We start from the raw sequence: 16998 nt of genomic DNA, 5'->3' as shown, positions 1-16998 counted from the left end.
ACTTCATCTTATCTGAGTATGAAAAAATGGATCAATTGTAGAACTGTGATTTATTTCGTGATGAAAGCCTAGCTAATCATTGGTAAAAATTGATGAAAAATAGGCTAAAATTTAATGATTATCAAAATTGGGTACTTTTAAATGGCCGCAGCAAAAAATAAGAAAGAAGTGCACCACCATGTATTTTTTCTATACCGATTATTATTTTTTAAGTTGTGGGGATAAACCCAAAAATAAAGATTTGTAAAAGGGCTATACAAATCCTTGCCTCCCCCCCTCTTCCTCCCCCCAAAAAGAAAGTTTAATTCTAAAATAATTGGCTCTTCAATTTCAAACTGTCAAAATAGAAGCAATTTGGGTACCCTCACGTTACGTCTCGTTTCATATATTGTTTTTTTTTTCCTGAGGAACCTCCACTCCTAAAAGATGCAATACCAATTTCATTTTTTGATTTTCAGTGTCGGGTCGGTTTTGGTGTACATTATTATAGCACTAGCAATGTAAAAGGGGAAGTAATATTGTTGTCTATTCGTAAATATGGCAGACTGGGAAGAGGTTAAACGTCTTGCAGCCGATTTTCAGAGGGCCCAGTTAAGTGTAGCGAAACAAAGGTACAAGCTTTACTATAAATTCAATCAAACGTTCAATAAAAATTCAAATTATGACTGTGTCATAAAAAAAAATCACCAAAACAAACGAAAAAAACACCGACGTATGTTGCTTGCCACGTACAGCCTACGGTAGCACACCACAGTTAGAAAATAAAATTAAAAATGAGCCACAAAATGTTTTATCATATCCTATTCCTGGATTTCTAATACATAAACCTAACTGTTTGTGTTGTACATGTGCATATGCTTGTAATTGGTATCTTCCATAGAGACATTGATTTTCAAAAGTTAAAAGGGTGAAAAATAATTCCTTTTATGTGTATCCATGGCAACATTCTGCATTTATTTACCATAAAATATTGCAAAAAGGGGGGTGAACATGTCACATATCCCCCCAAAATTTGGATCAAACTAGAATTTCAATGCCTTTGAGTGATACCTTTTTAGAAACTGTTGTCATACATCTTCCTAATGATCAAATAAAAAATGGGTGTCTTTCGCCTCATTTTTTCGTAAAATCTAATCACAAAGTTCGTGCGATAAAAAGTTGGAAAAAAACATTACAATAATTGCCGGACCAATGTATGGTACGGACATGCAAATACGGACTGTCATACAGAAAACAGCCTATATTACATACATTACATAATCTTGATGTTCATATAAACCCCATATGAAGGCTATTTTGACACTCAACTATCCAAAAATGAATTTTATTGCACACTAGCTCTCATATTTGAAAAATCCACAGGGGCCAAAATGTGAAACTGCACACCTAACTGTGGAGTGCTACCTACTACGACGTCAGTACAATCAGATGATTTATTTACTATAAATTTATTGTTTCAATAGTAAATTTACTTTCTTGTCCCTATCTCTTCTTCTTGTCACTAATATTTCAAACCATAATGATGTTTACCAATTTTTGTATGCAAAAACTATCATGACTATAAGTTATACCAATTTACAATGTATATCTACATAATGATCTGAAAAAGATGTTAACATAAATCATTTTTAGTATGACAATATTTACCAATAGTTCAGCAAAGCTGGAATTGTAAGTATTGCCATTGAATAATGAATTTTACACATTTATCTTTTTTTGGATTTTTAATAGGCAAAAACTTAAGTAAACTTGTAGAAAGAAACTGAAGAAGAAAAATAAACTGATTAAGCTAAAGGTATTCAGACATTTACATGTGTTTAAATGTAGATTTGATATGCATATCAAATGTGTATTAATAAATAAAATCTTTTTGTTTAGACTTTCAGAAAGGAATGTAATTGAACTGGTCTCAAAACTTGTGAATTTAAAGCTGATAGATGTTATCTACACATTAGATGGGAAAGAATATTTAACTCATCAGGAGTTGTATAAAGAAATAACAGATGAGTTACTTGTAAACGGGGGTAAGTTTTTCCAGTGTCCAGTTTTGATTCATCTGGCTCTTGTATAAACATGTTAATTCTGCATACTCCATAGTATTAGTTGATAAATGGTAAGAAACATGGCCTATTAATAGGAGATAATTAGATACAGCAGACCTGTTATGTTATCTCTGTTACATGATGTTGATAAATGGTAAGGAAACATGACTTAGACAGGAGAGAATTAGTTACAATACACCTGTGATGTTATCTCTGTTACATCATCATATTTAATTAAACTGTATCAGTGTTATCTAGTCCTGACTCATGTTAACTCATTCAACAATTATGTTAACAACAAATATGTAAACAACAAATATTGCCATTAAAAAAGAAAGTTGTATTAGATATTGTGCATAAATCATGTATAATAACATTTTTGTTGAGCCTTCAACTTTTGTTAAAAAAGCGAGACATAGTGATCCTTCATTCTGGAGGCGACAGTGGGGGAGACAAATATTCACTCTGTGGTTAAAGTTAAAAGTTAAAATCTTAAACTGTCCTGGATTTCTTCCAAACTTGGACAGAAGCTTGTGTATGATCTTAAGATAGTATCCAGAAATAAATTTGAATAATCAAAATTCTGTATTTTATTTATAAACAGACTTAGTTATTCTACCAGGAAACATAATATTCACTCTGTGGTTTAAAATTTAAAAATTTGAATAACTTTCTTAAACTATTCAGGATTTCTACCAATCTTGGACAGAAGCTTGTTTATAATCCTACGCTAGAAGAAAATTTTATTAAAATTTTGTACCTGTCTATCAGTATTTTACTTATAAATGGACTTTTCTTCAAGTTAACATTACATACAGTCTGCAGTTAAATTTTTTAAACATTTATTAAATTCATAAACTATCCTGAATTTTTACCAAACTTGGACAGAAGCTTCTTACAATCAAAAGATAGTATTGAGAGGAATATTTTTATTATTTATTTCCTCATTTTTGTCGAGCCTATGATTAACAGCAAAAGTAGATGAGACACTGATTTCCGTGGAGCCCTCACAAATTTTAATGACATACATCCACCTTTGAGATTTTAAAACTGAGGAGATTTCTTATACAGACATAATAATAATACCTCTTAAAAATGAGGGATGGATACACATTTTTTTATGCACATCTGTCTGAAAAATTTTGCATCTTTTTGTATTTGTTTTTAGGTAGGATAAACCTGGTGGATTTACAGCAGCTATTAAATGTTGATTTCAGTCATATAGAAAGTAAAGCATCAGAGATAATAAAACATGAAAAGAACAGAAGTTTAGTGCTTGGACAGTTAATTGATATGTACGTATATGTATATTACTCCATTACATTAGTCAAGCTGAAAGTATATATATAAAATAAGAAGATGTAGTATGATAGCCTATGAGACAACTCTCGACAAGAGACCAAAATGACACAGAAATGAACAACTATAGGTCACGGTACAACCTTCAACAATGAGCAAAGCCCTTACCGAATAGTCAAGCTATTTAAGGCCCCAAAATGACACTGTTAAACAATTCAAACAAGAAATCTAACAGCCTTATTTATGTAGTCTGTTAATGTTGTCTTGCTTGCAACAAATGTTGCAGAATGTTAGACGTAGAGATGCTTATCTGTAACCAACAGCAATAGCACAGTGCAATACCAGTAAAGCTTCATATTTCAGAAGGTAGAAGGTAATCCTTAACTTCACAGGTTTTCATCTGACAATTGTCTTTTAGATTTGGTACAAGTAGAACCATTATAAGAATTTATCTGACCTTGACATCTGTCTCAGTCAATTTTTATCAAAGTTTATTTTATTTATGGATGTCTTGGTCATTGATAATGAGGGAAAGATCCATATAATTATAATGTAAACAAACAAGATCATAATTTGGAGAAGCAAAAATGTACAATGTCTAACTGAAATCAACGCTATAATTAATCTCCAACCAATTCAGTACTGTTGATTCATTTATTTCTGTGGGTACCAATTTTCGTTCATTGAGGTTAATTTGCATTTTCGAGTATAATTAATCTGTGATTTTGGCAAAGTCTGTATATGTCTTTCATCATCTTGGATTGTAAAAATTGAATTCTGTAATAAAAGCTTACTGTAAGCAACCATGTAGAATGCATAACTATATATAAAAATAAGAAGGGGTGGTATAAATGCCAATGAAACAGCTCTCCATTAGAGTCCAAATGACATTAACAACTGTAAGTCACCGGACAGCTTCAACAATGAGCAAAACCCATACATCATAGACTGCTATTAAAGGCCCCAAAATGACAAATGTAAGACAATTCTTACAAGAAAACTAAAGGCCTAATATATGTAAAAAATGATCCTGCCTGTTCAACAAAACTTCATAATCCCCTCTGAAACGTGAGGACTACCTTGTGTGACAATATATGGTTTATGTACATAACATATTTGAAGTCACAAATCTGAGATATGCAATTTCATTAAAAGGTGAGCAGCGTGATATTGACCATGTTGGCAGTGGGACAGCCAATAATACTTTTTTTTTTCTTTGGCATATATACATTTTTTGTACATTGTTAAAATAGAAAAAAACACTTAAAACTGATGTTATATTATCTTTCAATTAGGTTCTTTTTTTTTTTTAGATCCTATCTTGACAAAATAGCTGAAGAAGTAAATGACAAACTTCAAGACCAAGGTCATGTGACCATACCAGAACTTACCAAGCTATACGATCTTCCTGCTGACTTTCTGTCTGAGGTATGACAAGAATGTTAGGATACCTTTGATTTAAGGCCTTCAAAACTAAATTTTTTTAAGGGTTGCATGGTCATTTATAAGATACCTTTCTTTGATCTAAGGTGGTACCCAACACCCTGACAATATTGAATTGCCTAGTTTAATTTTCAAAAATTTTTGACAAAATGTTTACTTTGACCATTTGACAAAAATGTAAAAATAAATTTCAAAAAATTTGAACCTACCACTTTATCAGAAAAATTTCATTGGTTATATAGCAGTTTGACAAACACTAATTTTGATCATTGAGAAACTTAATATTTCCTTAACAATACAATGTGATTAAAACGTTTAGCTGATTTTTACAGAGTTATCTCCCTGTAGTGTTAGGTATCACCTAAAGGCCCTCAAAACTGTAAATCTGTTAAGAGTTGCATGGTCATTTAGCAATAGATTTGTTAATCTTTTATTCCTCTTCTTTCCTATGTCATCAACTCCCCAACCTGGATGTGGCCAAATTAGCTATACAACATTAATACATGTACTACTAAATGTACTTCCCAGTACTTCTCATGTCTATATAAACTGTAAATTTAGAAATTATTGTTTGCATTTAGTATTGCTATTTATGAAGAATGGACAATAATGTCGGATTTATTATTGCGATTTAAGAAAATTCTACACACAGATGCAAATATTTGAATTAAGAATGCAAGTTCTTATAACTGCGATAATGTCAATCAATCTTTTTTGCAATAGGTCAAACAATTTTTACTGTACAAGTTGTTAAGTCAGGTTGGTAAAATACATTCACACAAATGGACTCATGCATCCAACCTTCTTCTTTTCTAACATTGATGCCTCCCAGCCAAATATAGGGGACAAGGGCATTAAGTTTAACCCTTGACTGACCAGCCTTCAATCTTTCTGTCTTCATGTCCTTTAGTCTTTTCTTCTTCCTGTCCTTCTGTTTTTTCATCTTTCTGTCCTTCCGTCATTCATTCTTTTCATCTCCATCCTTCAGTTCTTCAGTCTTTTCATCTTTCTTTCCTTCCGTCATTCATTCTTTTCATCTCTGTCCTTCAGTTCTTTAATCTTTTCATCTTTCTGTCCTTCCGTCATTCATTCTTTTCATCTCCATCCTTCAGTTTTTCAGTCTTTTCATCTTTCTGTCCTTCCGTCATTCATTCTTTTCATCTCTGTCCTTCAGTTCTTTAATCTTTTCATCTTTCTGTGCTTCTGTCATTAATTCTTTTCATCTCCATCCTTCAGTTCTTCAGTCTTCAGCTTTCTATCTTTCCCATTTTTGTTGCAAAGCTTTCTTTAAGTTAAAAGGATTTACTCAATTAAATAATTCAAATTGTAAAAATTGATAATTTATTTTTAGCATATACACCATCGTGTTGGGAAGATTATTCATGGACATGTAGATGCCTATGACAGGGATGTTATATTTACTGAATCATTCATTACACGCATGAAGGCACAAATCAGAGGAACATTCAGTGCCATAACCAGGTAAATACTATTCAGAAATTATTGCAATATTTTTATTAATGCAAAAAATGTGTCAGTGTTATAATCGCAATAATTTAAACTGGCATTTTGAAAGTTTTTATATGAATCACACAGGGTTTTGCTTAGTATCGTAAATATTTAAATCGCATTTTGGTCTAAAATGACAAAATTGTAATAATGAATGCATGCAATAATTTCTGCATTTACAGTAGTGCAGGATTTTAATAAAATAGCTTAAAAAAAATTAATTGAAAAAAAGGTCTATGGGATTAACAAATAGTTGTGTTTCTATTATAATCTAAATTAATCAATTATTATAAGATTTCCATCAAATAATTACTGTGGAGTTTATTTTTTGTTCTTAGATACCAATTTTCATGGATATTTGATTTTGTGTTTTTTTCATGATCTGTATACAATCCTATAGAAAATGTGTACCTGTTGAGTATTTGAATTAGTGGTTCAACATTACAATGAATTCCATGAAAGTTGGTATTCTATCAATAACAAAAAGGGATGTCCAGTATTGATCAGAAGTACAGAGTATTGAATTCCAAAACAAACATCACTTATGGGTTTCCTGTATATTGCTGTCTTCTTTATATTAAATGTCTCTTCTGAAGAACCTTTTTTTTGGAAAATTAAAAAAAAGCCATTGTGATATTCTCTATATGATATCATTGCTGGTGAGAAAACAGTGCTTTATAACAAATAGATTGTTTTACTTTCAGACCAACAGTTATACAAAGTATAATGTCCAGACATAGTTTTCAGGAAAGATTATTTTATTGTAAGTATGATATCTTTATAACACAGTGTGTTTGATTAGAACTGACCGAAACCATTTTAGTTGCCCCAATGAGGTGACAAGATTCAAGGGATTTGAGAACAAAATACCACATACAACAAAATCTTGCAACAATAACTATATACAATTGGGAATTTTAGAGCTAAAAATTGAGAAAAAAAATGAACATTTCTCTTTTGGACAGAGTTCAAAATTCAGACCCAAATATGAGGGTTGGAAATCCCTGGTATTTGAATTAAGTTACATGAATTCATTTGGTCATGGTGACAGAGACTTACGATTTAAGCTATTGAATAATTCCAGTGCAAATATTTCTGGTAATTCCATTAAACTATTTCTTTTACTTTGTGAACAGTAACACAAGGAACAGATTTAGGGAAGGGAGTAGAAGTGATCCAACAAAACAGCTCTTGCATCAAAATGTGCTTCAATTTAATTGATGTTTGTTTTCACAAGCTTTAGTATGCCTGGTTAAATGCAAAGTGACAGTGGTCATACATTAAAAAGTGTTGGTTATATCTGAGTTAAAACTATAGAGGCTAGAACTAGTGACTTTATTGCAGGTAGTTGACATTCTATACTTCAATTCCTATCATATTATTATGTACTATTATTATGTACCAGATGTATTTAAACTTTGAACAACTGTCTTTTTATAAACTTACATATACATTTTGGTCATTAAGATTAATGCCTGGAAATATTTTCATTTCATTAAAGCTTATATCCTAGGATTTAAGAATATTGTCTAATATCATTATTGCTAAAATTTAAGCTTAAAGCCTGCTCTTGTTATAATTGTTATATACATGTATGTATGTTAAATACAATCTGAATTGATGATTTGTCAGCCTTTATTTCTCACCTACTTTGATCAATTCCTTTCTTTAGCATGTTTAGAGAATAACGTGGCAAATCTTCAGATTGTTCATTGTACATATTTAGGTCATAATTTAATATGTATATTTTATAGCATTATTAGAAGATCTAGTAAATAAAGGTCGACTTGCAGGATCAATCTCTGGAGGGAGACAAGAGAAAGCTTTGTATATACCAAATATCTACACTAAATCTCAAAACGAGTGGGTAGATTCCTTCTATAAACAGAATGGATATTTAGGTAAGTATCAAACATGACTAAGGTACAGATCGACTACAGTGTTATTAATTCATAATAGTATGCTTGACCTCATATGAACATGATGAAATAAAACAAGACTTGAGATAAACTTTAATAGAATAACAATCCAATCAAACAAGATAACCAAAATAGACACTTTAAGGTCATCATACATGTACAGTTCAAATGGATGAGCAAATATCAACATGGTATGTCTAGCTTTGAATCAGCCTAAAGTTAGAGAAATTCTAATAACAATGAAAGTTGCCACATGTCAATGATAACTAATTAGCCTTCTCTAACTTTTTTCTCCTTATCAGAACATTTGGTACGTTAGAAATCTGCCTAAACTAAGAATGTTGTTCTGGAATTTATTGAAAACCAGATCTGATGAAAATAGTCTGACCGTCTGACATAGCTATCAAGTCACCCTTTGTCAGATTGGATCTTATAAGCCTGGTAAAATTGGCTTTTATACGCCCTTTTACGGGACTTATTATGGTATACCGTTGTTCGTCTGTCAGTCTGCCATCTGTCCGTCCATTCCAGATATGTCAGACATTAACTCAAAAACACTTTAACAATTTGAATAAAACTTTGGTGAATTGTTTATATCTATTGACATGAGCTCCCTTTTGAATTTTATAAATTTTAGATTTTATGTTTCCTAGTTGGGGTTTTATTCATTAAAAAAGGTGGATTTTCCAGTTTTTGGATAATTACTCAAAACCCCTTTAACCAATTTGCAAGAAACTTTGATGAAATGTTAATATCTATTGACATGAGCTCCCTTATGATTTTGACATTAAAAAGGGGGTGATCTTTAAGTCCACTGGTCCAGCCGGCCAGTACACAAAAAAGCTTAAATTTGAACCCTAGTTTATGGAATAACTAAAAGGTGAACATGTCTGTTTCCAGGTATCATCTTACTTTGACCTCATTGTCATGGTTCATTGGTCAATGTTAAATTTTTGCGTTTTGGTTTGTTTTTCAATTACCATATATTGTTACGGCCAGAAATCGCCTTTAAATTGTAGCCAACAAAAGACACAAATCAATACTAAAATTTAACAATATTTATTATACAAAAGTTTACAAGAAGTATTTTACAAATATTACTGATAACTTAACTGTCAAAATATGAGTCCACTCTTTTATCTTTATCTGTATCCGGAAATCTTTCGGAATCCAATCTGAATATTATGTTCACTACTAAGGTCACAATCCAGTATGATGTTGTTTGTAGAATAAAAGTGTCAATCCAAATGCTGTGAATACTAATGTCTATCAATGTCTATGTCCAAGTTTAATTATGAGAGTTTAACTTTAGTGTCTGTATATATAGTGTTGTCATGGAAAATTCTAGAACACTCTATAATGGAACATTGTGGAAAATCCTGGAAAGTTACAATGGAAGTTTCTGGAATAACGTAGAAGTTTAAATTACGCATCTTTTATAAGGATCATTCTAGAAAGTTCCAATCATTCTGTGATTGTTCCAGTGATTCCTAAACTGCACAGTTATAAGATTATTTGGTAAACAACTATCAGGCCATACAACACAAATTAGGCCAACATAAATAAACATAATAATTACAATATCATAACACCTCCCCCCTTAAAAGAAGTTTTAGTGTAACAAAAACTTATCATGAATAATATGAACAAAAATACATAATATATACAAAGTGATTTAATAAGCTCTAGATAAAGCATCAGCTATTACATTATCTTTACCCTTAATATGTTTTACAATTACATCATATTCCTGTAACAATAAACTCCACCTAGTCAACCTCTGATTCTTGTTTCTCATTTTATGCATGAAGGTGAGAGGATTATGATCAGTATAAACAAGAATAGGATATACAGTGGGATTCAAATATACATCAAAATGTTGAAGTGCTGACAACATTGCAAAACACTCTTTTTCAATAGTTGAATAATTTTTCTGATGTTTATCTAATTTCTTAGAAAAATATGATATAGGTTTTTCAACATTATCATCTGTCTCTTGATATAAAACAGCTCCTATTCCTACATCGCTTGCATCAACGGCAAGTTTAAATTGTTTTTCAAAATCTGGAGTAATCAGAACTGGACTATTAATTAAAAGTGATTTGCTATTTTCAAAAGCTTTTTGACAATTTCCGCTCCAGATAAATTTAGAATCTTTCCGTAAAAGATGAGTCAATGGTTGAACAACAGTAGCAAAATTTGAACAGAATTTCCTGTAAAATCCTATCATGCCTAAATATCTCATAAGTTGTTTTCTATTTGTAGGAGGTGGAAATTTGGAAATAGCTTCCACTTTAGCCATAATAGGTTTTACTTGACCTTGGCCAACTGTATGCCCTAAATAATCAACAGTGGCCTGACAAAATTCACTTTTACCAAGATTAACAGTCAAATTTGAATATGACAATCTATCAAAAGTATCATACAAATGTGTTAAATGCTGTTCCCAGCTATCACTACATACAATAAGATCATCAATATAAGCATAACAACAGTCTAAATCTTTTATAACATTATTGATCATTCTTTGAAATGTAGCTGGAGCACTTTTCATGCCAAATGGCATTACAGTATATTGAAATAAGCCATCTGGTGTAACAAAAGCTGATATTTCACGAGCTCTCTGTGTCAATGGAACTTGCCAATAACCTTTCAATAAATCAAATTTGCTCACAAATTTTGCTTGACCAATATTGTCAATACAATCGTCTATCCTTGGAATCGGATAGGAATCAGATTTTGAGACTGAATTTACTTTTCTGAAATCAGTCACGAAACGAAAAGTTTTATCTGGTTTTGGCACAAGGAGACAAGGAGAGCTCCATTCACTGTTACTCGGCTCAATAATATCATTGTCAAGCATATATTTAATTTCTTTTCTCATAACTTCAAGTTTGAGTGGATTGAGCCGATAAGGATGTTGCTTAATTGGAGAAGCATCTCCTACATCAACATCATGACAAACAGCAGTGGTTTTGTTTGGCACATCTGGAAAAAGATTTTTAAAAGAAAATACCAAAGTTTTTATTTCTTCTCTACGATCAAAAGACAGATGTGCAAGTTTTGAATCTACATTTGACAAAATTTCTGAATTTTTCAATCTAACTGTCTCTTCCATAGTTTTACAACTAAAAGTTGGTTCAATTACATCTGGTTTGTCATGATTGTTCTCAAATTTAACCATGCCTAAAGTGGCAACTGGTTTACTATCACATAGTACATTAGTACGCTCAAAATATGGTTTTAACATATTAATATGACACACTCTATTTTGTTTGCGCCGACCTGGAGTTTTTACAATATAATTCAAGTCATTGATTTTACTCTCTATTGTATAAGGACCACAATATTTAGCCTGTAAAGGATGTCCAGGGACAGGCAGAAATACAAGTACGCTATCACCAGGCTCAAAAACTCTGTCCCTGGCATCTTTATCATACCATATTTTCATCTTGTTCTGTACATTTTTTAAGTTTTTCTGAGCAATTTGACAAGCAGTATACAATTTTTCTTTAAATCTAGATACATAGTCTAAAAGATTCAAGTCAGTATGTTCAGTAAGCCACTTTTCCTTAATCAATTTTAACGGTCCCCTTACAGTATGACCAAATACCAACTCAAAGGGACTAAATCCAAGGGATTCTTGAACAGCCTCTCGAACCGCAAAAAGGAGAAAGTGAACTCCATCATCCCAGTCTCGGTCAAATTGAAGACAAAAAGTTCTAATCATGTTCTTCAATGTTTGATGAAAACGTTCTAAGGCACCTTGAGATTCTGGATGATAAGCACTTGATCTGTACTGAGCAATCCCTAACTGGTATACGACTTGCTGAAATAAACCTGACATGAAATTTGATCCCTGGTCGGACTGTATAGACTTAGGAAGTCCTACTAATGTGAAAAATTTGATCAAAGCTTTGACGATTGTAGGTGTCTTGATATTTCTGAGCGGAATAGCTTCAGGAAAGCGGGTAGATGTACACATGATTGTCAATAAATATGCATTTCCAGTTTTGGTCTTTGGTAAAGGTCCAACGCAGTCAATTAGAATTCTGCTGAAAGGTTCGCCAAAGGCTGGAATAGGCAGAAGTGGTGCTGGTGGTATTTTCTGGTTAGGCTTACCAACAACCTGGCATATATGGCATGATTTGCAGTATTCTGCGACATCATTTCGAAGTCTGGGCCAGTAGAAATGCTGCAAGATCTTAAGGCAAGTCTTCTTTATACCTAAGTGTCCAGCCAAGGGGGTGTCATGGGCAAGACCAATAATTTCTTGCCTATAAACTTTAGGCACCACCACTTGGTACACCACTCTCCATTCCTCCTCTGGAGTAGCATCAGGAGGCCTCCACTTCCTCATTAAAATGCCGTCCTGATGGTAAAAGCATTCGGCCACTTTGTCTGCTTTCTCCTGTGGTTGAGCTCTCTGGCTGAGCTCTCTGGCTGAGCTGAAGAACCTCAGGGTCTTTATGTTGTTCTTCAGATAAATTCTTTCGGTCTAATGAATGGCTGTTTACATCTGGCCATGGCATAATAACATTTTTGTTAACACTAGGTGGTTTTATAATTGCCTTTTCTGAGTTACCAGGACCTTCAATGTCAGCTATGAAAGTGTCAGAAAGGTCCATGTAATCAAACTGGTCTTCTTGCAAATTCTCATCTTGTTGTTTTCTAGCCATCGCCCTAGTAACAACACAAGCTGGATACAATTCAGCATCATCTTCAGGTGATTTAACATCCACCACCGGTTCACTGGTAACAATTGGTTCAGCAACCACTTTGTTCCTAGCTAGATCATTTCCTAGCAATAAGGTAACACCCTCAACAGGGAGATTAGGACGAACACCTACAACAACTGGTCCAGTTATTAAATCTGACTTCAGATAAATACGATGGAGAGGAACATCTATACAACCCAACTCTACACCTTGTAACAAAACGGAGGCACCAACAGAAGTATTCTCGGACAAAGGCAACACACCTTCTAACAATAAAGTCTGAGAAGCTCCAGTGTCCCGTAAAATTTTAATAGGCTGAAGAGTGGTATCATCAACAATAGCAACAAACCCATCAGACATAAAGGGTTTATATTCCTCCATATAATCACAAAAACTGGACTTAAAATCCTGACTCGCAGGACATTCCAATGTACTGGTAATATAAGGTGTCGTACAAGCACTGGTCTTCGGCTTATTATCTCGTTCATTCTTCTTCTGGAGTCTAAAACAATCAGCCATCAGGTGACCAATCTTCTTACAATAAGCACAAGTCAGTGACTTCTTCTCAAAAGTATCAAATTTTGGACTAGACATATTATAACTGGACTGACTCTTATTCTGTGGAACAGGCTTACTATCAGTACGCTCAGTGCTTTGATTTTTGTAATTTCCACTGGAAGTATTAACATTTTGACTCTTGAAACTTCTTTTATGTGAAAGAGTATAATTATCTGAAATTACAGCCGCATCATGTATTGACTCAACAGTTTTGTCGTCTAAATGTGTTTTTAATTCTGAATGAACACATTGTTTAAACTCTTCTAATAACATCAATTGTCTTAGTTGATCAAAATTGTTTTTTGTTTTCTTTGAAGTAAGCCATTTATCAAATAGATCTTCTTTTTCCCGAGCAAATTCCACATAGGTTTGCGAATCAAACTTTTTATAAGATCTAAATTTCTGTCTATATGCTTCTGGTACTAGCTCATAGGCTTTCAAAATTTCCTGTTTCACAGTGTCATAATCAGAACTTTTTTCTGATGGAAGTGCGGAGTATATTTCAGCTGCCTTACCCTCAAAAACACTTTGCAGCATCGTAGTCCAATACGGCATTGGCCATTTCAAATTATTAGCAATTTTCTCAAACTGTGGAAAATATTTATCAACTGTTTTTTCACAAAATTTCGGAACCAAACGTATATTTTTTGCTGCATCAAAATAATCTGATTTCGACTGGACTTTAGTGTTGCTTTCTTCTTTGATCATTTCAATTTTCAGTTTTTCCATCTCTAGCCTTTCTCTCATTTCAAGTTCTTTTAATTTTAATTCATCTTCTTTTATTTTCTCCCTCTCCTTCATTTCCAGTTCTTTTAATTTAAATTCATCTTCTTTTTCTTTTCTCTCTATTTCCAACCTTTCCTTCATTTCCAGTTCTGCTTGTTTTAATTTAAATTCATCTTCTTTTCTTTTCTCCATCTCCTTCATTTCCAATTCTTTTAGTTTGAGTTCATGTTCTAATTCAAGCTGTTTTAATTTAAAGGCGTCAATATTTTCGACCTTAAGTTCAAGAGCCTCTTCACCTAAAATTTCTGCGTCAACTAATTTGTCTATAACCAAATTTTTTATAATTTGTTTTCTCATAGATACTTTAAAAACTAATTTCAGTTCTTTAGCAAGCAACACTAATTCCTCTTTCTTTAAATTATCAAAACTCTCCAGGTCTGGCGTTTTCAAAAATTTACCAGCATCAAATGCCATTTTGTAGAATTTTGTTGGCTAGTTATAATAAAAATATTGAATAAATTTTGAAAAAGATATTTTCGTTCTCCCGGACGAGCCCCCAATTTCTGTTACGGCCAGAAATCGCCTTTAAATTGTAGCCAACAAAAGACACAAATCAATACTAAAATTTAACAATATTTATTATACAAAAGTTTACAAGAAGTATTTTACAAATATTACTGATAACTTAACTGTCAAAATATGAGTCCACTCTTTTATCTTTATCTGTATCCGGAAATCTTTCGGAATCCAATCTGAATATTATGTTCACTACTAAGGTCACAATCCAGTATGATGTTGTTTGTAGAATAAAAGTGTCAATCCAAATGCTGTGAATACTAATGTCTATCAATGTCTATGTCCAAGTTTAATTATGAGAGTTTAACTTTAGTGTCTGTATATATAGTGTTGTCATGGAAAATTCTAGAACACTCTATAATGGAACATTGTGGAAAATCCTGGAAAGTTACAATGGAAGTTTCTGGAATAACGTAGAAGTTTAAATTACGCATCTTTTATAAGGATCATTCTAGAAAGTTCCAATCATTCTGTGATTGTTCCAGTGATTCCTAAACTGCACAGTTATAAGATTATTTGGTAAACAACTATCAGGCCATACAACACAAATTAGGCCAACATAAATAAACATAATAATTACAATATCATAACAATATAAGCAACAGGTCAACTATATTTCGTATATTAAATAATTGTAAGATGTTTATGTCTGGCTGACAGGAGTTATCCAACCTTGACCTCATTGTTATGAATCTTTAGAAATGTTAAGATTATCTAATACTTATAATGAAACCTTCAACTTTTTGACTTGCCATATAAAATCAATAGTTTATTATTCAGGTTTATTTAAATTGCTAAGACAAAACTCTGTGTCAACAGTTTTTATACGACCGCAAAAATTAAAATTTTTCGTCGTATATTGCTATCACGTTGGCGTCGTCGTCATCTTGCGTCGTCCGAATACTTCAGTTTTCGCACTCTAACTTTAGTGAAAGTGAATAGAAATCGATGAAATTTTGACACAAGGTTTATGACCACAAAAGAAAGGTTGGGATTGATTTTGGGAGTTTTGGTCCTAACATTTTAGGAATTGGGGCCAAAAAGGGCCCAAATAAGCATTTTCTTGGTTTTCGCACTATAACTTTAGTTTAAGTGAATAGAAATCTATGAAATTTTGACAAAAGGTTTATGACCACAAAAAGAAGATTATGATTGATTTTGGGAGTTTTGGTTTCAACAGTTTAGGAATTAGGGGCCAAAAAAGGGCCCAAATAAGCATTTATTCTTGGTTTTCGCACAATAACTTTAGTATAAGTAAATAGAAATCAGTGAAATTTAAACACAAGGTTAATGACCACAAAAGGAAGGTTGGGATTGATTTTGGGAGTTGAGGTCCCAACAGTTTAGGAATTAGGGGCCAAAAAGGTGCCCAAATAAGCATTATTCTTGGTTTTCGCACCATAACTTAAGTATAAGTAATTAGAAATCTATGAAATTTAAACACAAGGTTTATGACCGTAAAAGAAAGGTTGAGTTTGATTTTGGGAGTTTTGGTCCCAACAGTTTAGGAATAAGGGGCCCAAAGGGTCCAAAATTGAACTTTGTTTGATTTCATCAAAAATTGAATAATTGTGGTTCTTTGATATGCCAAATCTAACTGTGTATGTAGATTCTTAATTTTTGGTCCCGTTTTCAAATTGGTCTACATTAAGGTCAAAAGGGTCCAAAATTAAACTTAGTTTGATTTTAACAAAAATTGAATCCTTAGGGTTCTTTAATATGTTGAATCTAAAAATGTACTTAGATTTTTATACGGCCGCAAATTTTGAAAAAAATTTTCGTCGTATATTGCTATCACGTTGGCGTCGGCGTCAGCGTCGGCGTCGGCGTCGTCGTCCGTCGTCCGAATACTTTTAGTTTTCGCACTCTAACTTTAGTAAAAGTGAATGGAAATCTATCAAATTTTAACACAAGGTTTATGACCACAAAAGGAAGGTTGGTATTGATTTTGGGAGTTTTGGTCCCAACATTTTAGGAATTAGGGGCCAAAAAGGGCCCAAATAAGCATTTTCTTGGTTTTCGCACTATAACTTTAGTTTAAGTTAATAGAAATCTATGAAATTTTGACACAAGGTTTATGACCACAAAAGAACGGTTGGGATTGATTTTGGGAGTTTAGGTTTCAACAGTTTAGGAATTAGGGGCCAAAAAAGGGCCCAAATAAGCATTATTCTTGGTTTTCGCACAATAACTTTAGTTTAAGTAAAT

General features: G+C 32.6%; 1 protein-coding gene across 2 annotated transcripts in view; it reads left to right on the top strand.

Annotated features, from left to right (window-relative positions):
• Nucleotides 1-466: 466 nt before the first annotated feature.
• Nucleotides 467-16998, top strand: part of LOC139492253 (E3 UFM1-protein ligase 1-like) — a 55949-nt gene continuing 39417 nt past the window's right edge. Inside the window, exons 1-7 of one of the 2 annotated variants that reach the window (XM_071280454.1) lie at nucleotides 467-611; nucleotides 1879-2024; nucleotides 3211-3337; nucleotides 4655-4769; nucleotides 6136-6266; nucleotides 6998-7056; nucleotides 8048-8194. In XM_071280454.1, coding sequence (XP_071136555.1) covers nucleotides 538-611; nucleotides 1879-2024; nucleotides 3211-3337; nucleotides 4655-4769; nucleotides 6136-6266; nucleotides 6998-7056; nucleotides 8048-8194 — 799 coding nt within the window. In that variant the 5' untranslated portion in view covers nucleotides 467-537. The remainder of the gene's footprint in view (nucleotides 612-1878; nucleotides 2025-3210; nucleotides 3338-4654; nucleotides 4770-6135; nucleotides 6267-6997; nucleotides 7057-8047; nucleotides 8195-16998) is intronic. The other variant, XM_071280453.1, reaches the window with a different exon arrangement.

The sequence above is a fragment of the Mytilus edulis genome, chromosome 10 (genome assembly GCF_963676685.1).
Source record: "Mytilus edulis chromosome 10, xbMytEdul2.2, whole genome shotgun sequence".
Taxonomy (NCBI): Eukaryota; Metazoa; Mollusca; class Bivalvia; order Mytilida; family Mytilidae; genus Mytilus; species Mytilus edulis.
The sequence above is the reverse complement of the archived record's forward strand: the minus strand, read 5'-3'. Positions and strand labels throughout refer to the sequence as shown.